Source organism: Balearica regulorum, chromosome 1 (genome assembly GCF_011004875.1).
Source record: "Balearica regulorum gibbericeps isolate bBalReg1 chromosome 1, bBalReg1.pri, whole genome shotgun sequence".
Lineage (NCBI taxonomy): Eukaryota > Metazoa > Chordata > Aves > Gruiformes > Gruidae > Balearica > Balearica regulorum.
In genome coordinates, this window is record NC_046184.1 from 74900196 (window position 1) to 74924696 (window position 24501).

The 24501-nt window shown below is 39.7% G+C and overlaps 2 protein-coding genes across 10 annotated transcripts in view; one reads left to right on the top strand and one right to left on the bottom strand.

The window, feature by feature from the left end:
• Positions 1 to 1579, top strand: part of IRAG2 (inositol 1,4,5-triphosphate receptor associated 2) — a 39838-nt gene extending 38259 nt beyond the window's left edge. For all 3 annotated transcript variants that reach the window (XM_075758953.1, XM_075758949.1, XM_075758939.1), the window contains one exon: positions 847 to 1579. In XM_075758953.1, the coding sequence (XP_075615068.1) occupies positions 847 to 1090 (244 nt within the window). In that variant the 3' untranslated portion in view covers positions 1091 to 1579. The remainder of the gene's footprint in view (positions 1 to 846) is intronic.
• Positions 1519 to 23693, bottom strand: DNAI7 (dynein axonemal intermediate chain 7). Of its 7 annotated transcripts, XM_075758869.1 has the most exons (17): positions 23382 to 23693; positions 22810 to 22830; positions 22298 to 22435; positions 21055 to 21136; positions 19870 to 19961; positions 18509 to 18610; positions 15517 to 15654; positions 13428 to 13574; positions 12101 to 12204; positions 10374 to 10653; positions 8504 to 8609; positions 6107 to 6273; positions 5024 to 5168; positions 4018 to 4232; positions 3192 to 3359; positions 2842 to 2955; positions 1519 to 1857 (listed from the first exon to the last, which is right to left on the bottom strand). In XM_075758869.1, exons 3-17 carry the CDS (start codon positions 22355 to 22357, stop codon positions 1588 to 1590), a joined length of 2190 nt encoding a protein of 729 aa, XP_075614984.1. In that variant the 5' UTR covers positions 22358 to 22435; positions 22810 to 22830; positions 23382 to 23693; the 3' UTR covers positions 1519 to 1587. The 7 variants fall into 7 exon arrangements, 6 of the variants coding, with proteins under 6 accessions (XP_075614984.1, XP_075615003.1, XP_075615012.1 ...); XM_075758888.1 differs by lacking the exon at positions 22298 to 22435 and having other exon boundaries at positions 23382 to 23692; XM_075758897.1 differs by lacking the exons at positions 22298 to 22435; positions 22810 to 22830 and having other exon boundaries at positions 23382 to 23692.
• Positions 23694 to 24501: the final 808 nt, after the last annotated feature.

Genomic DNA, 24501 nt, shown 5'->3' on the forward strand with positions numbered 1-24501 from the left:
GCTAGGCTATTAGGTCATGCTAACGTGTACTCTTGTAAAAATGATCAAGGATTTGAGTCCTGTGCAAAACTTAGCAGGTTTGGCACACACTGAGATACAAGTAGTTATGAAAACTTAACTCCAGACTATTCCAGCTAATTTCTCCGAGTATCTCGAGTCAAGGAAGCGAGTGCTGTCCTAAACAAATATCCCTTGGAAGCCCCTTCCTTATGGGAAAGGAGCTGCCTCCACAGAGAAACTGTTTATTCCACGTGAATATCCTATGCTAAGCCTCCACTGTGAGCATTCCTGATCAAAGCAGAGACAGTTATGCTCGTGTGTAAAACTGAGAAGACAGCAAGAACAAATACTATTATTTTTTCTATTGTTTGATAAAGGATAGAGGTACTCGGCATGATGAGAGGTCTAGGATTTGGATAGTCGGTGAGGGTAAGACTTCTCCCTAACCTCAAGGAAGGCCCCAAAGCCCTAGAAAACAGTAAAACGTAAGGCCAGTACTTTCAGCGCTTTCTACAAGCGAAATTTCTTGATGATCCGCAAGGCAGCTTTTGTGAATCTGCTTCAGAAACAGTGTGTGGTACAGGGAGCACAGGTGGACTTACGAGTTGGGTCAGTCACCTAAATAGCTGATCAAGAACTTGCTTACTGAAGTCTGCATTTTAAGCCCAGAACATAAGCTACCACTGTACATAGCTCCCAACGCAGTAACGACCTTCTAATTTTTGATAGTTAAGGATCTGTATGTTTGTGTGGTCTAGTTTACTTTAGGGTTTTTTGGGGTGGGAAGAGGGCTTCCAAGTTTTGAAGGAAAAACCAAACCATTCTATGACTTACTCTCCTGTGCAGGTGCAATCTAATGTCATCATGGGCATCCCATTTCAAGACTTCCTTTTCCAATGCTAACAAAACTCTCTGGGTTTCTGTTTCCATCCTGGTACTGCTTGCTGCTCTTACGAGCTTCCTCACTGGGCTGTCTCTTCAAAGACCAGCCGACGCAGCGCCTGTAGGAACTGGGGACTCCTGGACTTCACTACAGCAACTGTTGTGGCCATATACAGGACTTCAACACAACGGACCACCCCCAGTATAACAAAGGTTCTGACTTTTGTAGTTATACTTCTGAGTTCTGGATGACAGTATGAGAAGCTGAGATAGGATATTTAAGGTTACATGTTGGTTTGGTTGGGTTGTGGGGGGGGGCTTTTGGGAGAAAATTTTTTTTAAGTTGTGTTTTGTTTGGTGTTTTGGGGGGTTTTTTGTTTGTTTTTTTTTTTTAAAGCATGACTTGAAATTAAAAAATACTTTCCTCCCCCCATCCCCAAGTTTGACAAAAGTCATCTTTGCAACTACCTAAAAAGGTCTCAGTTCTATTCAGGTTAGTAATTTTGAACGTAGCTAACAATAAATATGACTAAGTGGTACGCCACAAGAGAATAAAGAACTTATTTTGCTTTAGCAAAACTAGAATGTTTGCATTTTAGTCACTGAAGCTGTTCTAATGATTTGAATAGAAAAGCATTCAAGACTTGAAATGTAACTTTATTGAAAGCTTTTGATAATAAAGTTTTAAAGGAAAGCATGCAGTATTTAAGAGTATGTTAAAACTCTTGTAGCAAGGAGTAGCTGATATACAACATCAATAAACAGGAAGCTAGCTGTTTCCACTCTATCAATTGCTTCTTTGCTGGCAGAGTCTTTTAGCATATGGTAGAGTGTGGAGTGAAATTCAGAATCTTCTTCTAGCTCTTCTGAAAAAGCTTCACTGCTTTCAGTGATCTTGAGCTTTTGTGCTTTCTGACCATTAAACATGTAAAGAGACCAGTCTTTGTCAGAATCTGCTTTAAGATGCTCACTTACCTATTACAGGAAAAAAAAAGTGCTGTAAGATGAAGCTCATGACACAGAGTATAAATTCTAGTATGAAATTCTGAAGTCTAGTATACTCATGAGCGTAATGCAGAAAGCAAGCCAAGGCACTGCTTTGAAATCCTGAAACGATATGAACTCTCTCTGCCTAAGAGACTGTATACCAGGTACTATATCAACACCAAAGTCTTCCTTCTAGTTTGCCTCTGTAAAAGGCAAGGTTTGGCCACTCCAGCTTTCTTGCTGCTCCTGACTCCTGTGGAGAGAGGAGCTAAGTGCAACAGGCATCACTTGGTTTAGTTCTTGCTCCTGGGATTAGCCTAATACTTAAATATTTAAGTATGTCACATGTATTTAACTCAAGAGAGGGGGAGAGTTGTTCAAGACTTCAATGGTATGGTATGTTGGTATGTTCTGTATCTAAACTGGGAGTATTTTTCTGTCTGTCTGGGAGAAGTTTTAACCACATCTGTTTTAGTTGACAGATGAAAACACATCAATGCTGAAGTTGTTTATCCCCCCTTTACAGTAGGGAACAAGTGGACAAGAAAAAAGGTCCAGATATTAATTATAAAACTTGCAGGTCAGATGGCTATTCTGAGGACCCCTGCAGCAGGATACTTCATGAAAATCAGCATCCAGCTATGTCATCCCAGCCTTGGCTAAAGCCTCAATAGCTGACCTATCAGTTACACATCCTAGCAGATTAGCAAGCATCTCTGTTAGAGAGATGTGCGTACTGTTAGAGATCTTGCAATTGCATGAGCTGTGGAGCACTGGAGCAGCAGGCTCTGAACTTTTACCAAACTCTGCTAAGTAGTCAACCCTAAATCTTAAAACTGCTGCTCTAAAAGCATATGCAGGGGTTGAAGACAATGTTTGAGATGACTGTAACTTACAGAAGTTAATTGTTTCTGTCTCTTTATGACAGTTCTGTGCTAGTTTTCTCTAGAAGTTTAATCTAAATCCACAAACCTTGAACACTACTTGCTCTTGACCTGCTTCTAGATTCCACTTGCTCCAGGCAAAAGCGAAAGCAGATGCAACCAGTGCCATCTGTTGATAGGCCCTAACTTCTGCTAAGGCAGCCTGTAATGCAAAAAGTACAAGTTAGGAAAAAAAACCCAACCAAACGTATATATCATTCAGTCTAATTCCCTATGTTATACTAATGTAAGAAAAAGCTTGCTTTAACCAACCTCAACTGGCTAAGCTGCCAGAACACTTGTATACTTGCCACCTGATTCTGCACAATGGCTCTTCATACAAGAAAGTGTTACCTAGATGGAAAGAACAACAGGACAACCATCCACTCCTGCACTCACCTTCTTGTTCACAGAGACAAACTTGTGAGAATACTCTCCTGGGAAAATATTCACACCAGCTTTTTTCAAAACTGTTCTTAGGTCAACTGGACTTGTCCATTTTCCTGTGATGTGTGAAAGCACATCCCTCTCTTCCACCACTACTGAAGACAACATACACTGATCACCCTGTTGTACAAAACCGTAAAAAACAACTTATTGGTAATGAAAGCTATTTTCTGCTTCAGGCATCAAATTAGTAATAGTATCTTTGCTGTTCTGGATATTGTATACATTAGCTACCACTCTAGGCTGTAACCTTTAATTCCATATCCTGAAGAAAGCCACTTCTCTGTAGGATTTCAGAAATGACACTGGTCTACTGGCCCCTGCTTGCGTACAGACTCTTTTAAAACCACGTCTGTTACTGAACTGATTTATACAGCAATGAGCACATGGATAATCATGTGTAACTCGAACCTTTAGAAGGAACAAATAGCATTAGTAGTAGGTTGCTTGAAATGCTTGGTATACTTGGGAGGAGAGAAGAACAATCTTGAATCCAGCAAGGTGGTATCAATATCAAAGCTCTTACTGGAACTTTGCAGAACAATCATACAGATGCTTTCTTCTGACCAGTTCACAGAAAATAACTGAAATTAAATCATCAGTTCTCTTCCTTACAGTGCATGGAAAGAAAGAGATCATCTCTCATTTTTAACTGAGGCAGAGTGAGATTCAAATTGCTCTTCTGGAAGAATCCCAAGTTCTTAACAAAGGACACTGTAATAATTCTATATATTTTTTAAAAGCTGCAAATGTTTTTATAAAAAAATATTTACAGTACCTTAATTTGTATCTGAACCGTGGCAAAGACTGTAGTAACTACAAGCAGTGCTTCATCCATAGCAGTAGGTTGCAATTTCCATGCCTGATAGGGCATGTTGAGGTGAGCATCCTGGAGAAGTGCTATCGTATAAAAGGCACCCATCTCAAAGGTTACGCTTTTCTCTGGCTTTTCATATGTTATGTTACTGATGCCATCAGTTCTCCACTGTTGGCCTTTACAAAAGGGATGCAAAAATACAAAGGTGTATGTGTAAAGCTTCTGATATGTGCCAGCAAAGAATTAGTTGGTAAAGACATCCTAGGTTAGATAATATTTACAGCTAAGATAAAATATTATGCACAAAATCAATGAACTTTCTTTAAGGCCAAAATTTTCCTTATTTTAATTGTCCTTAAGTACAAGATAGGGCTAATTTTGACAGGAAAGCTTCGCAATTGCAAAAGAAATACAAATACTAATGTAATTGTCACATCTTACTTGCTATATAGCAGTCTACAAGCTCATTTTCAAGAGTAACTTCAAACATCAAATTGTTTTAAGAGGTTCTACTCTCTTTCATCAATGTAAAGTCAGAGGTATGTTGTATTTTTTTAATAACTAGAATATCACATTTGGTTTTTAACATTTAATTTCCATATTTTAACTTACACATTAAGTTAGGAGCTAATTTGGCTCAAAGTGGACTTTACATGGCTTCACCCTAGCAAAACTTGATTTGTGGTATACAGTTGTACTACTTCCATTAAATGGTATGTATCTTTTTTTCAATCACATGAAGAAGCTACAGTAAAAAGCTTCAAGCAATCCAGCATTAAATAAGGTGCAGAAGCAAAACAGAACACAAAAAAAACCCAAGAAACAAGTCGATTAACATTGAAGTCCCCAAATTATTTCTGAGCTCTGAATTAGCTCTTATCTTTACAGCTAGATTCTGGAAATAATCAAACTCAGGTATAAAGTCCATTATTCAAACTTAGGACATAAATTTATTTTAAGTTTGTACCTGCAGGATCCCATCGGGCTATCACAGGATCCTCAAAATACATCACGTTGTCAGGAAGCCTGAGGGTTATCTGTATTGGTGGAGGTGTGGTATCTTCAGCCTCTTCTGGGGGATATGGGTATGCCTCCACTCCACCATCGAGTAACTGTGGCAAGATGGGAAAAGGACAGATAACATTGATTAGAAAATACAGTACTCTCTTTTTTTTCTTTCGGTCCACTTAATCACCTGTGGAGTTTCTTAATACACCATTTCAAATTTGTTAGTATTAATAGTTTGTTAATATTGCAGATTTCCAACAATGTTGGAGAAAGTAGAAGGGTGACCACTACCCCGCCTTTGAACCCTTCATGTGCTGTTGATGGCAGCCTTAAGGCGGTGCCATACACTAAGCATAGTCAGCTCTTAATAGAGCCACAGTCTGCAAAAAAAAAAAACCCAAAACAAACCAACAAGCACACCTGAGAGTCAAAAGCAACTATAATTCTACTTTGCCCACACAGCATCAAAGGGAATGACAGAGGGTGATGTGAGTGGTGATGCAGGTCTGTGGGCTCGGTTGGGAATGAAGACCCCATGCCTCTGGATCTGCTCACAGTCCCACTTGCTTAGTTTCTATAGGAATTTCACTTAAAGATTTTTCAGATTCACACTAAAAACTGTGATGGAAGTTAGTGCTGCATCAGGCTCCATGAGTGGGAAAACTGTAACGCATGGGCTATAGACCTCAAAAATCTTGTAGAGCCTGGCACTGAACTGGCAGTAATTTTGTTACCATCCTTTCACATCTGAAAAACTAAGAATTATTCTCTTTGCTTTTCCTTGGCTAAGAGCATTTTTCTAACACAACACTCTGTGCTAGCCATGCTGATGAGCACTGACAGAGCACACACCTCTTGGCGCAGGCTGGCCTGTTCTCCACCACTGCTCCAAAAATGGGCCAAGTGTAATTGAAAAATGATTTGAAAACTTTCAGCTTGCTGCTTAAGCAATGATGTAACTGCATATGTAAAATGGTGACACAGCTCTTCAGGGACAACGGGGAAGAGGGCTGCATGGGGCATCGTCTCTTTCCTCACTTACCTCCACCATACTCCAGTCCTTGATTTGTTTGACCTGAGGTGGAAGCTGTAGTGCATCAATGTGGTACACACCACCCACTGGTACAAACCGTTGCAAATCAACAATGTCCTCATCAGTTATCGCTGCTTCTTTTCCATTCGTCTCTTCCTGCAACAGTGGATCCTGAACTAAAACATAACCAAACAACATGAGTTAATTGAAGCACGAAGTTAAGATGCTGAAATTTCCCACTTTTACTATTTTTCCCTTTAGCACAAAAAGCCCGTGTGCTTGAAGTGCTTTACACTCTGCAGCATTTCGACACCATCTACTGGTTTCCCCAAACCTTTTAACAATTAATTGAAATGTAGGGGAAAGATAGACAGCTGGACAAACAAAAGCACTTCTTGTTTTGGTACTGAGCTTATTTTAACAGATACTAATCTCTGCTCTTTGTAGTCAATTCAAAATGTTCAAATAAGGTTTTACTGACCAGCTGAGTCACATCATTAATCACTGAAGAATTTCAAAAGTATACAATACAGTAGACTCGGGATGGTTTGGGTAAGATTGCATTGGTGTGAAAAGAAATGAGGCTTAAATAAAAAGGTATAAGCCAACTGCATGTCACATGCTGAAAATGAAATACAAATTATGTTTATGAAGGAGGGATTTTAACATGTGAAACAAAATTTTCAGATAACAAAGATAATTCATATTTTTATATGCACAATTAGGTATGTATTATATGTATAAATTTAAGTTTTAATTAATTGGAAAATATTATTAGAAGGCATAAATGCCATGGACAAAAATGCCTAGAAATATATATTTTAAAAATATATAATTGCATGAAACATTGCACCAGATGTTACAGGAGGAAGGACATTACTTTTGACAGGGATCAAGAAAAAGTGTGCAATAATGTAAGACCAGCTACTGTGTTACAAAAATATGCTTTTAGAGAGTGAGATAATCTTATAAAATGACAAATATCCATATAATCTGTTTTCAAGCTTTTTAAAAAACAAGTGAAAGTGGTATTAATTTTATAATGTCAGATTTAGTTGCATTATGCAAAGCTTTTATTCTACTGTATTCAAACAACAACATAACATCCTTTTGCAGTTATTCCAAGCAAAAACTTTACAGGAAGTAAGAACCATTTTACTACCAGCCACAGTGGCAGCTTGCTCTTTAACTTGCTTTTTAAAATAATAGAAAAATGTGTGTCTTCTCAACAAAACTATTCATTCTCTCAAACTAAATTAACTTCCTAACACTGGTACAACAAAGTTAAATCCAGAGAAGAACCAACCGGCTGTAGTTCTCAGTGTTTTCCGTGTTGCTGCATGCCTAGTTCTCCTCTCTTCTACCCAGCTGCCTGTTTTCACTGAATTTGTGGTTCTTTCAAACTCTGTTCTAAAAAGTGGCTGTTGAATGGGTTGGGTTGGCAAATAGTACGCCAGCAAAAGCGTAGGTTTTCTCTCCTTATTAAAGCAGATGATAGATAAATAAGTTTGAAGGTATTCAGGTATAATTAGTACATTTCTGGACACATACATTTTACCTCATAATACGTAGGGATTTTCAAAGCCTTACAGAAAGAAAATAGCAAATTCTTCCAAATGAAGCCCAAGTTCTCTTGCACACTGCTTTGTTTAGATGGTCTTTAGGGTCTAGTCTGATAACTGGTTGCTTGGACTGTGCTCAGCAGAAAGTTTTCGGGTGGGTTTGATGGGTTTTTTTTTTAAACAAGGAGAAGTCTGTACAGTTCAGCTGAACTATGCTGAACAGTTCCTAGTCATTTTATTTAAGACAGTATTAAAAGAAAACTCGCTCTTTTTAAACCAAAGGACACCACAACACTGAAGAAATTCATAACTTAACTTCTGTGGGACAGCTAAACAAACAGGTTTAGTTCCTAGGCGTAGGCCCTCTCTTAGCAAAGTATATCGCAAGTTATCTTGCTTCAAATACCTGCAGTACCACCTACACTGCCTGAATGCCTACCATTATATGCATTTGAATCATTTTTTTCCGAGGAAGTCAAACTCACCAGCCAGCCTGGCAGATTCATACAGATTGCCTCTTTTACCCATAAACATATGCATACTAATACACAAATGTACACAAACATAGTAAATATGTACAGGAACATAATAAATACCTTAATTAAAATAAGTGTAGGGACAAAATGCAGGTTCCTATCTATCTGTCCTATTTTCTCCCTGCATTTAACAATCATTAATAGAAATGTCAACAAAAGTCAAGTGTTATCAAAACATCAATGTATTTATAAACTTTGTTCCATTCACACAGAGATATACATCACAATGTTTCTGTATATAAAAGAAAATATTTAGAATAATGGAATAAATACTTTTGTAATGCTGCACATAAAAACTAACCATATACCTTGTGATGGTATGTCCGAGATTTCTGATTTCTTCTCAGTTTCCTCCTCTGTCGTCTCATTTATATCAGCTATGCCATTGCTCTGCTCTTTGAATGAGATAGCAGTCTATATAAAAAGCAAAAGACATTTTTTTCATTAGAGACAGACACAATTTAAAAAAAAAAAAAAAAAAAGAGTACCACCTCCTTCAAGGAGGCCCGAGGAGAAAGCATACAGTCCCACTCCTCCAGCAACATGTGTGCCAATCTTGCTACAGTGTCAAGGTTTTAGGAGAAATCATTTCTACCTAGCTAACAAAAATAGCTTTGATTAAAAGTGCTCTCAGACTTTATAACCAGCTGTCTAAATAGAGATAACATAAAACAATTACTTCATTTCCACAGCAAATTCCATCTTGAGCTCCCCAAGTACCACACGAGCACTTTGCCTTTTTAGCAGTGCATGCACTCAAAAACTATTCTGACTTTACAGCTAGAAGAGTGGCACAAAGAAAACTTACTTAGGCCACCATTGAATCCAAAGCCATACTGAAACCCTGCCAGACCCCCACTTGCAGTCATAGCCTGTGCCCTGCCCGTGATATTTACTCCCTTTCTCACACTGTTTTCTGTTTTCAAAACATTACCCTAAATTTCCAGCCAAATTTCCAACCCAGATACAAATTCACCCTGTCATAGCAGACTCCTCTGGAAGTGGCAGACAAACAAACAGCAGTTCAGTGTATGAGCCATTCGTTTGGAGGCACAAGCACTTCCTGTGCATGGGAAGAACACACATCTCCTGAAAGAGGACAGAAGGCAAAAGAAAGGGGGGGGAGAAGTATTTATGCACATAAATGTGGGGGAACTCAAGGCAGAGGCAGACAGCAGGACAGACTGCAGGAGCTGAGAGAAGTGGAGTCTTCAGATGGAACAGTAAAATTCACAAAACTGGACAGAAAGAGAGTAAGACCTGTAAAAGAAAAAGAGAAGGAATGAAATGAGGAGCTTGAAGAAAGTCATGAAAAAAATGTAGGTGAAAACCACCAAAAGACAAGATTTGTCACACAGAAAGAAAAAAGGAACTAAGAAAAATGGGATTTCAGGCACTGATTCACCACAAGGTGTCAGGGACTGAAAAGCAAAAAGCAAAGACCGCTGCTCCGAATGTATTAAGGCAGCATCAAACATGATGGTTTACAGTTACTGGTGCAGAAATTTTAGATTGAGACCCCCAAGTCATTTATCTGCAGGTTGCAGATGATACACAAAGTGAAAACCCCAAACCCAGAAACAAGAATACAAACTCAAGCAACCCCCACAACTGCCAAAGCCACCGTACTCCCTTGCGGAGTTATTGATGAAGGGAATCCAGCAAACAGCACGGGTGTTGGGAAAGCCCTCTCCTGGCAGACGCTGAGACACTACGTAACTGCACAACCGAGACCTGCTGAACTGAATCCTACTCTGCACCGTGCGAATTTTCCTAATACTGGATTCCTGCAGTGATTTCATGGGACTGCCAGTTTCCCAGAAGCAGAACATACATCACACGTTTATGGAAATATCTTACAATGGCTCCTAACATTCCTCATGGCTGGATCCTACTCTTAAACTGCCAACCAAATGCCAACTCACGCCTGTCGACTGCACGGCAACTACCACATCCTGTCCAAACGTCCCTTCCTACCTTCTGTACAACAATCTTTGGTCATTCATCTTTCCACTCTCTTGAGAAGGTCTATGGCACTGTATCAAGACAAGCTGCCTTCTAGAAAACGTCTAAGAACCTGGTTCTCTGGACACGTTAAGAAGCTGTTACACCATGACTGGCCTTCGAGTAGCAATAGCAATGCAGAATATCCTTTGGTGAGATTTTTTTTTTACCTACCTTTCTCCCATCAGAACACATTTCTTCTTCAACAGGCATGCCAGGCTCTTCTCTGACTTGCTTTTCCTCCTCTTCTGGTTCTTCTACATTGTCTTTCGAATGCTGAGTTAATTCTTCGCTATCCAAGAGTTCCAATTTTGGCACACTCTGACACTGCAGCCAAAGTGGAGATACATGATCATAACGTGTATGCAATATGCGAACAGCAACACTGCTCACAGCCAGTGACTTTGGAAGCTGAAATCCATGCTGTGCATCACAAAACACGTGATTTTTGAACCTGTAAATAACAGTTAAAAAAAAAAAAAAATTCCCTAGTAAGATTGGCAGTGCTTGCTTTTATATTTCTTCATAAGTATTCAAATTGATGTTCTACACTGAGTCACCTTAATTCTCCTTTGTTGCATGGCACAGTCTAAGAAACAGAGTGTGATACCATGATATGCCTCCTGTCTTGTACAGACAGCTGTCTGTAAGCCTCTCCAGAAAAACTGTAACTGCATTAAGGGGATCAAGAGCTGCAAAAATAACGGTGCTTGTAAGATGACAATGAAGCAGAATCAGACGACAGCTCTTCTACACAGTACATTCCTGGTAAAAGTGACTAATTTGTGGGCAAATCCTACATAGGTGAAGTCACCAGCTGTTTGTGTTACATCAGTCTCAGCATCGTCCATGTAAAATCTAAAGAGATGCACAGATGTAAAAGTAATTTTGAAAATCCACCGATCCTTGTGACAGTGTAGGGAACAGGCTAAGAGCAGGCGCAGGAGGCCAACTTGCATTAAATCAAGTACCTAACTTGTGAACTTGGGATCTTTCATCACATACGGAAGTTTCTTGTTCATTGCAATTCCTGCCCAACCAAAGCCAGAACAATTCAAATAATACTTATTTTTGGATAAGATCAGCTGGTCACAAGTTCTAAAAATCTTCTAGTAAAGAAACATTTCTTTTTAATTCTTGGTTGAAAATGTTAAGTGCATCTCTAAGCTGACCAACTAACACTAAGCCAACGGGCTCCTCCTGCAGGTCAGTCTGACACGGCTCAGCACCCAGCCTTCTAGTCACCTCAGCAAAGCTTACAGCAACAGGTCCTTAGTCAAGACAAAGTCCTTTTACCAATTTATTCCTCATGTTTGCAGAGTGGGAGTAGGAATTCCGCTCAAAAACCTTGTTTTGAAAAATACATCAGTTAAACGGTAATCTAATTAAAAAAAAATAAAAATCTTCGATTCAGAACCCACTATGGAGGATATTTACATCCCAGGCTCTAGAATCTTTTTTATCTAACAGAGAACTGAGCCCAAAGCATCATTCACCGCTTTGCAAGCAACTTAGAAACTATTTAATGCATCAGCACGAAACATTACTTCCAGAGGAATTTCAGTTCTCCGCATGAGTTTTATTGTTTTCCTTTAAACATTGTTCTGGCAGTAACAGGGTTCTACTCTAGCATTTAAAAACCAAAACTATTTTTATATATATCTTTTTTTCTATGTTGATACCTATATAAAACACTCCTGTTTCTTTAATTAAAAACTCTGATGTAACCAGCACCTTCCTTCTTAGCAACAAGGTGGTATGAAATCCATCAGTTGGGAGTCTGTAGAATGAATGCTATTTGACATGAAAAAAGATCATGAGCAACTGGTTCTTGGTGTTTACTTGACTCAGGTAGACCAGGCCAGGCCTCATTGCAAATTAAGGATTTCAGTATGCTGTACCTTACTTTCTTCTTCAGATTGGCCCAAATACAGAAAGTAACATTTTTATCCTTTATGACTGCCTGCATATTTCCGGTTTCAGAATCTTCATACATATTAGCTGTCTACAAAGTAAAAAGCCGATTAAATCATGTTTTCTTCTTAGTTATATCACTTTGATTTACTTACATTTACACTTGAATAAATAAAAAGACACACAGGAATAAAAATACAAGTTCAAGTATGTAGTATTTATGTACTAAAACATGACAGTTATAAACTCAAATTTCTTTGTTATGGGATCTTACATTACCCCTTCAATGGTACTTCCTATATCTCCCTTAGTCATTTGCCCTCAAAAATACTTCTCAGGACAAGTTTTTTTTTAAAAAAAAGACTTACCAAGCAATAAAGCACTCCTATCCCACCATCACCACACAGGTTATTTTATAATTTTGTCAATATCAAACTTGTGAAACAATAATTACATTGGGAGTTTAATCCTAAACTCAGTAAAGACAATGAAGAATTGAACATTTCTTAATTTGCAGAGCGTTTTGATTGTGAACACACAACTGGTTCACTATTTCCTTTACTCCTTTTCCTGGTTTTGTTTCCTCTAGCACTATTCTTTTGCTAAACATACTTACATATATGATTAATATACTTAAAATAGCAAGCAAGATCACTACCTATACATGCACCTCAGAAAAAGGATTCCCAAGTACATTTTCATTTTCTTGTTTAAATACTCCTTGCTCTTCCCAAGATCTTAGTTTATAAAATATTTTAATCATGAGAAACTGTATTAAAAAATGCATACAAGGTAATCCTATGATCTGCCTTTCACATTTGCAATTTTTTTTGTACAGTCAACTAGCTTTAAATTAAATCACTGAGACAAAATCGGAAATAAATTTCATACAGCTCCCCTTGTTTTCAACATCTCCAAATCCCACAAAATTTCACAATAATTTAAACTTAAATGTCTTAATGATGAGGCCCCAGGTTGGATGTGGCTTTGGGCAACCCAGTCTAGTGGAAAGTGTCCCTGCCCATGGCAGGGAGGTTGGAACTAGATGATCTTGAAGGTCCCTTCCAACCCAGACCATTCTGTGATTCTATGGGAATTTCCACTGTAAAGCACAGATTTTCAGGGGTTTTGAAGAATTACAAGTCTGGTACCTGCTATACACATGATTTGGAAACTCACATGCTAAATCTGGAAACTCAGATACTAATCTCTGTGATGATTTAAGAACAAACAAAAGCCACCATCACAACAAGACACTTGCAGCTAACCTTACGTGCATTGCGCGTACTACAACTTCAAAGTAGTAAATCTTACTTTAAGCAGGTGCTCAGTAGCTCCATTGTACTTTTGATGAAGCAGATTCTGCAATTCCAGAATAGATTCCTGGTACTGGACTGTTTCTTTTTCTGTTAGCTCATTTGGTGGCGTGTCCAGTAAAAGAAACTGCAACTTCTCCATTAACTAGAAGACATTATATGCGGGAAAAATATCTCTGTTTTGACACCGTGATTAATATACTGTGTGTTCTGTGATAAAAAATGAGGCCAACTTGCTTCCTTTGTACCTAAACATATCTTAGTCGCAGAAACAATCTTTTTCTATTATATCTCTAGAAATTGTGCTAAGCCAGCACTGTCAGATAGACAGTCAACCATGCAAAGTGCTGGAAATTCCAGGGTCAAGTCTGCCATCCTTCATTCCTCTAGTCCAATTCCTTCATTCCTTAGCCTGTGGGCTGTGAAATCTTAGCTTATGAAACAGATCATTTATGGAACTAGATTGGTCATACAAGGAAACCTTTTGGTCAAAAATTAGTTTTAAATGAAGAGTTTACAGGTTTATTTTGGAACCATATTTTTTATAGTAATAATCACAACTATGTCATCTTAAAAAAAAAAAAAAAAAAAACAACAGAAAGACATAGAGCAATTACATTTTAATTCTCAGAAAAATCCTTAGCATGAAGTTTGGAACTCTGCCATAACATTGTTGTCTTCCACTACATGCTAATATCTTAACATCTAAGTGCATGTACAGAACTAAAAAATTCCTAGCTGGCCAAAGTGACCTGCAGCACTGAAACAAAGGGAGGATCAGATTATAGGTTATGCTGCCCTTCCAGACTTGCCAAACTCTTCTTCCTCTCAGCCTGTGGAATCGCAGGGCTGGTGCTCATTAAAGGTGTGGCAAAGCAGCGGCAGAATTGTAACTACTCCTGTCTTTTTTGTATTGCACCTTTAACGTGTTCTACCTTGACAGTGAGGTGGTCCCTGTCGACTCTGAACTCCTGATCTCCATGATCACACAGTTCAGAGTGTTTAACAGTTTCCTCTAAAAACGTGTAGAACAGGAAAGTAATGTTCAGGTGTTTTACACCCAGAGCACAGACAGACAATCTTTTTGACATCACCTTGCATTTCCAGTGGGGGCAAAAGAAAAAAGCCTGTCTTCCAGTATCACATAATGCTCTACTGAGCACACAGCACAAGGTAGTATGCGTGTACAGGGCCCAAAGTAGCTGTACCTGCTTCGGTGTCGGGTGGGAAACATACAGCAGGGGAGGAAGCGTGTGTGTGGGGGAAAGACGTGACAGCAGGAGGAAGAGTGGCGAGAAGGAACGGAAGGGGGCAATTGCCCCGCTTTTTGCTTGGGTCACAGCACAGAAGAGAAAGGCGGGAGTTCTCTGTTGAAATGCTCAGAAAGGACCGGCACTTTCCCCACTGGGTCAGAAAAAGGCGGTATGTGAGAGGTGAAAATTGCAGGACCCAGCAAGCATGACAAGATAGCAAATCTAACGCTCAGAACCAAACCAGCCCAATGAAAGTCACATGCGACTTTCACCCCCAATTTCTGGAAGACACCATTTAACTTTCTGAAAAACACTATAAAGCTAGCATAAATTAAAATAAAACCCTCCATTTAAGGAGCAGCCACAAATTGCTTACAATTGCCTCAAAAACCATCAATGGCTGGTGCCTTGCATTTTGGGAAACCCTGCTCTTAACTGGCTGTGTTACACAGTAGGGCTGCTGTCCACTGAAGCATCTGTGTATGACAGGAGCTTGTGTGTTCTGGCTCAAGACTGTCGGAAGTGGACACAGCTGGGAAGAGGGATGTTGGAACACTACAGCTCCATGTAGCAACACTACACACCAATCCCTCAAAATGCACCGCATATTTAAAGTCAATAGTCATCTCCTTTAGAGTTAACAATAAATCGGTAATTAAAGAAATGTAAAAACTAAAGAAAAACTTCTGGGGTTTGAAGGCTATAGCAAATTCCAGTCATTTGGCCACAAAAAAAAAAAAAAAGAAAAAGAAAAAAATGGAAGGAGGAAGGGGAAGGGGCTGTTAAGATATGTTCTGGTAAGCTTAAACTGAAAAATACCATTTTAACACTTACATTTAGCACCTGTTCTCCCTTCTCCATCACAAGTCGAATGTCCTCATTTTGATCTTCACGCCATAAGCTCATGAAAGTATTTATTTCCTGCAGTACAGTTGGGTCAGGACTTCCATCACAGCTGAGGTAATGCTCCCACTACAGAAAATGTTCAAAGTAAAGTAGATATGGGCATGTGGTGCAAATGACTATCATTATTGCAAGAAAAACAAGGATTCTAAAAGACAAATACACGATAGTGATACATTCACACCTGCATCTCAACAGGAATGTAATGGCATCTGGTTTATCATTGTGCCAGAAAAAATGGTTTACTTTGGTATTAATGTGTTAAGATACTCCTGCCCACCTAACATTTGCTGTTTATGCTTACTCCTTTATCAGCGGTTTCTGTTCTGCTAGGTAGAGCTTGCATGTCTACAAAAAGCAACAAATTCAGTACCTGACACAAATGTGGGGCTCAAAGAATAAATGACTGAGAACATAAATGAGAAACTGGTGCAGGTGGAAGAGGCAGATGGTTCTCAGACCAGATACAGCCAACAAAACTGAAAATTCCTACACTGGCAATAAAGCTGCTCCAGAGCCTTCTACTCCAACAAGTTTATTCTTCGTTTCTCTGCCTCTGAAGGAGAATTCCTCCTCCTTACCAGCACCAATTCAGCTCTGGTGGGAATGTGAAAAGGATTTAGTGTTTATTTTGTTTATAATAATGTTATTTTCAAATCAATTACTGGTCATTCTTGGGGGGTGTGTGGAAATAATAACCAATGACGACAGGCTAAACCCACTTAACTCGATACACAAGCCTAACATTGGCTCATAGGATCAACTTACAACTATAATGTAATTTTTTTCTATCCATATAGTACCATATTAAGGAAACCTTGCCTCCCTGTATACTGTGAAGATTAGTAACACAATGTTACTGAAGACTGCATTACAACATAAAATGGCTCTTTTAAAGCAAAAGCGCTTGTATAATTGCATTCCCAACCACTTCCAGAACCATTTACAGTGACTTCAAAAAAAGCAATAATAGGTGAGTGCTCTGGAAGCTCCTGTATAAAAGATTGATCAGTCTTCAGTAATTAAAACATCTGATTTCTTTCTTTGTACATATTTGCACTTGAAAGAGAGCTTCAGTGTCATCATCAGGAAAGCACATCCTTGAGAATAACAGCACTTGTTCTTTAAGAAAAAGGATAAATTTGATGAAAATTTGTAAGCATATCTGTTAATCTGCATTGAAATTGTTCAGAAAGGGACATGGAAACTCAACATTTCTTTTGCCCTCAATATTCATAACAGCAGACTAGTACAAACTCTAGTATTTCCCATAATCTACCAGCATTTTATCTGAAGATTTATTTTTAAAATAATAGTTCTACTTTGCCATTGCTTTTCAAAACAAAAAGATTCTTATGTTTCTCCTTCTGAGAAATACTCTTCAGAACCATCCATAAACAACTGTCCCCTTTCAAAATGACTGACAGATTCTCTTGTTCACAAGGATAATAAAGTCAGAGCTTGTTAACAACTGAAAAAAATAAAAATAATCCAAAGATGTCAAGACCTAACTGTGAAGTTATGGTGCTGCACCCTTGTGGCAACCAATGCTAAGGGCACCCTGGAAAAGTAACCATCACGCCCAGGACTGACTGGTCCCTCTGCAGGGCTCCCGCGGCCACATCTGGAATGCTGTATCCAGTTTTGGGTCCCATGGTACAAGAGAAAGAGTGGTAAACTGGAGAGTCCAGAGGAGGGACATTAAGAGGCTTAGGCTACTGGGGAAAATTACACGAGGAAAAAATGAGCTTTGTTAGTCTGGAGAGGACTAACAAAGCTAAAGGAGGAGCTAATTGCAATCTACTGGTACCTAGAGACGGGTTACAGAGAAGCCAGAGGCAAACTTTCCTCAGAGCTGCACAGGGATGAGGTGCCATGACAATCAGGCAAACATCACAAGCTGTAACCGGGGAAATGCCAATTGCATTTGAAGAAAAATTGTTTCAATGAGAGTAATAAAGCAGTCAAAAGGGCTGCCCAGAGACACTGTGCTATCCCCAGCCTTAGAAATTTTCAAAACACAACCGAGCACCTTGATGTAACTTCAGAGTTTGCCTTGCTTTGTGCAGGAGGTCAAACTATGAATTTCAGAAGTCCCTTCTAATGTGATTTATCCTATGATTCTAAATTTGTTCCACAGAGGCTTTATAATGGATTAAGTGATATACAAGACAAAGAGAAAATCCTTGTGTCCACAAGTCTATTTAACCACACCTGGAACCAAACTGACCAAATCTCTTATCAGACTGTTACTGAACGATGTTTCTGCAAGATGGATTCACAAAAGTGAAATGTTCTACTAGGGTATTTCCATCCCTTACTATTTAAAATTTAACTTTACAGGCATATAGTACTAGCGGGTGATGATTCAACCACCATGTATGTCACCCTAAATTGCAGACATTAACTCTCAGCTGCATTTTTATGTATTTTCAGCCCTGATCTCTGACCCAGAGTTCTGCCGTATCCTTCAAAGTTTTGGCCAACCTCTCTCCAAATGATGACCTGTGATATCCAGGAACCACTGGAACAATTGTCTCAAATTCTACAAAAATATTTTTAAGGCTTGGTAGAGCTTTTTTGTGGAATGTTTAAAAGTAGAATGAATTAAACAAATAGAAAAGGAAGGACAAATACCAGAACATCTGAAATTACAACTCCTCTTGACTGCTGGGGTAAGCTGTGGGGCCCTCATACTTCGATCACCCAGACAGGTTCCTCTTTGCCCATGTTTTCTTTTCTGTGTATGCCAAAGTGTAGAAGATAGAGGAGATTGAGGATGGCCAGTTACTACCTTGAGATGGAACTTGAAGAGCTGTCATAGCACACACCTAAATTCAAGAAATGGAAACTCCTGGATCCTGTAATGGAGACACAGCCTAAAGTCTCTTCATTGTCGAACCTCTACAACAAAAAAGCTTACCTTCGCATATGCTCTATAATCCCTTTTCCACTGCTGTGCAGACAAAAACTTCTGTTCCAGTGAATGAAGTTCTGCTAGTTCAGACTCCCTTCGTTCCTGATCCTGTTAAATAAATAAATAAATAAATAAATAAATAAATATATCTCAAACAGACAAGTTAAAATATTTGGTTTACTTCTTACAATTATTTTGTATCAAAGAAAAAAATTCAGGATATTTGAATGAGTTATCATTTAAACAAATCCAAACACTGATAATTTGCTTTTTTAAGAAACACTTAATTGAGAAGATTGCAGTAGTTAGCAATATGTTATTGTCATCACATTAGTTGCTGAGCCATATGATAAACATAAAGTGTCATATGATTGTTAACCTCTCATTTGAACAGTTTCTATATCATCACCCTGGAACTAGCTCTAAAGAGAGCTGCTAAAAAAATGTAAGTATGTGTTAGAAAAATGTGTGCAAGATTATTTTATTTTTTTCCTTATAATTTCTATTATTTTAAATTCCTCTTCTCCCCAGGGGAAAAAAGATATTCTGTGAAGGACAAAAGGCACAGGAAAGAGTGACTTTTCTCGGGGGGGGGGGGGGGGGGGGGAATTGTAGTGATTTTTTTTTTTTTAAACACAAAAATATTTAGATATTACTAATCAGTTTTTCTTCTGAATTCCAGTCTTCTCAGAAAAATAAATATACCTATACTAATACACACACATATATATACACGTGCAGACACACAATCAATGTATCTGCCCTAACATGTAACCACTTTTACAGAATTTAGACCAAAATTTTCTTGCCAGACCTGTACCAAATGTAATTAAGGGGAACACAAAAAATACATCCAATTGAAAGGATAGTAGAAATGGGGGGAGGGGGGAAAGAGGTATTTATTCAAAATGGAGTATCACATATCGCAAAAGTTAAAATATTTAACCACAGCAGCTTTATGTATCAAAACCAGGCAAGACTATCTTGTCTCAGGGAATTTTTCTGAATCAAAGCAACACTAAGCCAAACAGCTGCTTAGTGAAAGAATACTATAGAAAAAAAATCAAAGAAAAAAAAAAAATCAGCACCATTTCCCTTGGCTTCCCATGCATTATGTTTTATTACTAACCCAGCTCACTACTTTCTCAACTCGTGGGATCTTATGTAAGAGAACCTTTCAGTGGCCTGAACAAATATTGCATGATTAAAATTAATCTAGTGATACTAGAAAATTTCCTCTATATTGTTCCCAACACTAAGGACATAAGGAAATTAATTTCTATTCTCACACTAAATTAGTAATGTTTTACAGACCTTGTCACAAGTTTAGAAATAGGATTAGATTTTTTCAGTGAGTACAAACTAACTTTTGCCTTAAGCTTTTCCATCTGCTCCTGTTCAATTCTCTCCTTTTCAAGTCTTGCTGCTGCTTCTTGTTGAGCTTGAAGCTTGGCTTCCTCTGAAGATTGGGAAATATATCAACAGCACAATTATATTTTGCTTAATAAACGCAGACAAATTATTTTGTTATTAGCTGTAATGACAAAACAACCATAATAACCAGCAGCACAAATGTGTATCTTATATTGTGCAGAAATCTTCCAAATGAGCCAAATTCATATGAATCATAGCACTAAAACACTCTATCTATGGCGCTACTCCTGTCAGCCTGTGACAATACAAGTGGAGACAAGAATCAGCAAGCCCTCTTTTTCCACTCAGAAACCATCCACAAAGGTTACTAGTGATTAGTAGTCACTATTACTAGCAGTCATAGCACACCCAGGCCCCCCCCAGGTTGGATTACTAGCAGACAGGGAAGTAGAAGAGGTGGATCTGACGTTCAGACAGGGGAATCGGGTTGTGGTACTGAACTGCGGAATCAGACACATTCAGGCGGTGAGGACAGGTAAGTCACGCAACGGGGATTTCATTTTAAGTGATACAGTGACACACAATAGAAAGATCTTGAAGATGTGGGTGGAGAATCAGTCACTCAGTAGAGACAGAAGAAGCCCAAGCAAACTACACTTTAATCTATGTGAGTCTGTAGTCACCTTAACTGCTTACTCCTTCACAACACCAGCTAGCCCCCTGCCAACAGAATGCTTCCATTGGCTTTCTCTGGGAAAAGTCCTTTTCAGAGAATTTCTCTTGACTATTGATAACTAGGCTTGAGAGGAGATGGAGAAAAAAAAAAGAAAAAGAAATGCAATGTCTTGTGGTTTTCTAACTTGCTGAGAATATTTCAAAAGGTAATGGTAAAAGGGAAAAGAAAAAAAAAATCTAATTCTTCTAGCCATCCTCCTTCCCAAGTTCCTAATCGCAGTAGAAATAACTAGAGAAAAAAGTATAGCTCTAACAAGAAAGTGAGATGTGGGAGGTGGTAACACAGAATTTGGCCCACACAAGGAAAGAGGGATGCATCACCTGTGTTTGTGAAACAGTGATACGTATCAGTGCACACATAGTTTGGGAGATTACTTTCTGTCCATTTAATTAAAATACATGATTTGTGCCATCACATTCCCTGTAAATGAATTGCACAATACCTTCCTCTTTCAGCCTCCTCTCTTCTTCTTCTTTCTGTAATCTTAGTTGTTCAGTTTTGCTAACTTTCTTTTTGCCACCGGACTTAATGTTTGCAATAAATTAAAAGAAAACAAATGTCAATATTAGTTTAATACATTTTGGGAGCTATTCGTCCTCTATAACTTTGCCCTTCTAATCTGATCCCTGAATTAAGATTTTAGGCTCCCTACACAGTCAATGAAGCCTCCAGAATAGCAATCCACATCCTGGACTCAATTTTCCTCTCATTTTCGTGATGCAATATATGCTCTTATAATTAATATATTAGTCTATGCTAGATGCTCCTGAACGTGGCCATGCTAGGGGAATATTAAAATCTCTTGTTTTAATGTGGAAATTGAATAACAGGCAGATCTACTAATAAAGTGGATGTTACAACTTCAAACGTTTTGGGAAATATTCAGAAATGTATTTTGGGATATAGGCAAGTCTGGCATTTAGAAGTCTAATTCACAAGACAGCAAACAAAGAGTTCTCTTTACTGTGATAAAATCCTAACTGCAACTCAAGACAGTTAACTGTTCAACCTCTAGGTTAATCCTACAATAACTGTATTTCAAATGTAGGTTTCTCAAAAATTATCTTCCTCACTGATTCTTTGCAGCCTGGGTACACATTTTAAAAAAATAAAAGCCAAGGTAAGCAACATGCAAAATGTACTGTCCTGTAACAGATTAACCAAAATAGAACATTTATTTTTTGTCCTGTAATTCATAGCACTCACAGATTCCTCATTGATGATACACATAAAACTTTGCTAACTGATTCTGTGCACATGAGGCTACATTGTCTTCAAGAGACTTGAACAACTACGAAGTGGAAAGCATAATTCTCTTTGGATTTGAAGATTTAGATTTGGCCCCTCACTTTTTTCCTCACTAGCAAAAAAGGAAGATTCCTAAATCAGTTCCTTCTGGTTAAAAAACAAAACAAAAAAAATTTTTTATGACTCTTCTTCCAGTGAAAATGGAAAATCTACTTGTTTCAATTACTTATAATCACTTTTTAGTCAACTTCTTTTCACACGCTTATGACTTAACACAGTACTGACAAAATTGACATGCACAAGGAATACATTTGAATGTGTTCTTTTTTGGAGGAGGGGTAAATAATTTCATCATCACAGAATTAAGAATAATCCATGGGCATGAATTTATGCAATCCAGTTTCCCCTGGACTTCTGTCTGTTGTCCCCCTACCCACCACGATCTGTGTCCACTCTGTGTCAGGGTGGGCCAGGACACTGGCTCTCTGCCCAGACATCCGCTGCCAAGCAAAACACGCAGCGGCTGCGCTTGCCGCCGTCTCTCTAGTAGTTCTGCAGGAACACGACCCGGCCTCCTGGCAAAAGGCACGTAAACTGAGTCTCCCGGAGACGCCTGTTCCTCTTTCAAATTTGATTGAGCCTGACCAACTGGCTCAGAAGAAATACAAATTAAAAAAAACAACCCACCACCTTTTTCCTTTTAAAAAGCACATTTGCATACAGTTACGTGTCACAACACCTTTATTACGACAGAACCTCTGAAAAATAATGTTTTGTAGACATTAAGTCCAGAAGTAACTGATGCTTACTTTAATTTCAGTATGGAGCACTTTGTAATTTTACTCATTTAATTTCCAAAAGAACAGAATTGCGCTGGCACACTATCTACACAAACACTGCAAGGGTCAAAATGCTGTATGTGAACTAGAGCATACTTCCGTCTACCTACCTTTTTTTTCTTTTTTGGACCCTAGAAGATCGGGGGAGGGGGGGAGAGAAAAAGGAAAGTGAGCATCAGAGAACAGGGTATCAAGTACTAAGGAATAATTAGAAGATAGAACTACTCTGTAAAATTAGATGAGTTTAACTATTGAAAAATTATAATTACAATAATTTTAATATTACAGAAAATTAGTCACTAACACATGACTCCAGACCATCATAATTTATCAGGCTAGATTACACTTACGGTTATAGAAGTTTATCTACTTATTGCCACTGTTAAAAAGTTAATGTACAACAAATACATAATTTAATTTGAGATACAATTTAGTAAAAAAAAAAAAAAATGTTTTCTGAACTGATCAACCGATACTATGTGCTACTCCTAATAACAATAAATTACATCATGCGATGACCTAGAACACCACTGGAGTCTTTTCTTACTCATGGGGAAACTGCACATAAAGTGAAAAAATGTAATTAGGACACTTTTCCAAATGACTACAGGAAATACAAACAGGTTCTAGAAAGCAAAAAAATCCAACAGCAAATCCCTTATTTGATTTACCAGACAATTACCTTTTCTGTGCAATATCTAAATATTGCCGTGTGGATTTATATAACTTCAGTGTGATTAATTACCCACATGAGAACGTGCCCTGAGGGCTGGGGAAGGAGAAGACCGGCCATGCAAGGGAACGCAGAGGAGTCCGCCCTTCAGGGGATTTTTCAAAGCCTTAAATCTTTCTTTTTCACACACCGGTAGCCCACGTGGAATACTTCAGCCCGACCCCTACCCACTTCACCACCTCATCAGCGTCCCAAGGCGCCCGCTACCGCTGCTCCGGCGGGAACTCAAAGCCCTACGGCCACACCCGCACTAGGAAACCGCCCGGGCCCACCGCCCGGGCCCACCGCCCGGGCCCACCGCCCGGGCCCACCGCCCGGGCCCACCGCCCGGGCCCACCGCCCGGGCATAGGCCGCGGCGGCGGCAGCAGCAGCTGGGGGCGCAGGTGCAGCTCCGCGGCCGTCCCCCGCAGACCGCCCCCTCAGGGCCGGTGCCGGCGGCTCGGTCACCGGGACCGGGCAGCAGCAGCCCCGGCAACAAACCGCCGTAAGGGCGAGACGCTGCCGGTCGCCCGGCTCTCACCATGGCGCCGCCGCGTTGCCTAGGCGACCAGCCCCTCTTCCCACGTGCTCGCCGCCACCAATCGCGTCCTTCCTCCTAGCGCCCCGCCCCTAGGCGCAGCCGTGTCTGCCGCCCGCCCCCGGCTGGCCGGGAGAAGGGCGGTGCCTGACGTTACGGCATTGCCGTAAAGCGGCGCCAGTGGGGATGACGGTGTGGAGCTGGTGAGGTATTGACCTTCTGCTTCTCCCCCTGTCCCCAGGGCCCTGGCTGGGGAGGGGGCGCCGGGCTGGGCCTGGCTGGCTGACGGACGGACGGACGGAGGGAGAGAGGGACGGGCAGGCAGGGCAGGGCAGGGCAGGCAGGGCGACGGGCACTGGCACCCGTAGGCAAAGCAGGGGGAGGCGGCAGCCGGAGGAGGCGGCCCCGGCCCCGCCGGGCCTGCAGGAGGCCAGCCCGTTCCCCACTAGCGCCGTCTGGGGAAGCTGGGCTGGGTTCCGGTTGCTTTCATTTACAAAAATAAACATCGGGTTACTTCGTTACTTCGTTACCAACGCATTATATTTTTATTT

Bases quoted from the DNA above. Each gene is read 5' to 3' on its own strand.
- DNAI7 (XM_075758869.1), bottom strand. From the start codon at position 22,357: ATGTCTGGGCAGAGAGCCAGTGTCCTGGCCCACCCTGACACAGAGTGG. The intron at 13,575-15,516 runs GTAAGTGTTAAA...AATGTCTTCTAG, and splicing joins AGGGAGAACAGGTGCTAAAT to TTAATGGAGAAGTTGCAGTT. The intron at 5,169-6,106 runs GTAAGTGAGGAA...ATCTTGCCACAG, and splicing joins AGGACTGGAGTATGGTGGAG to TTACTCGATGGTGGAGTGGA.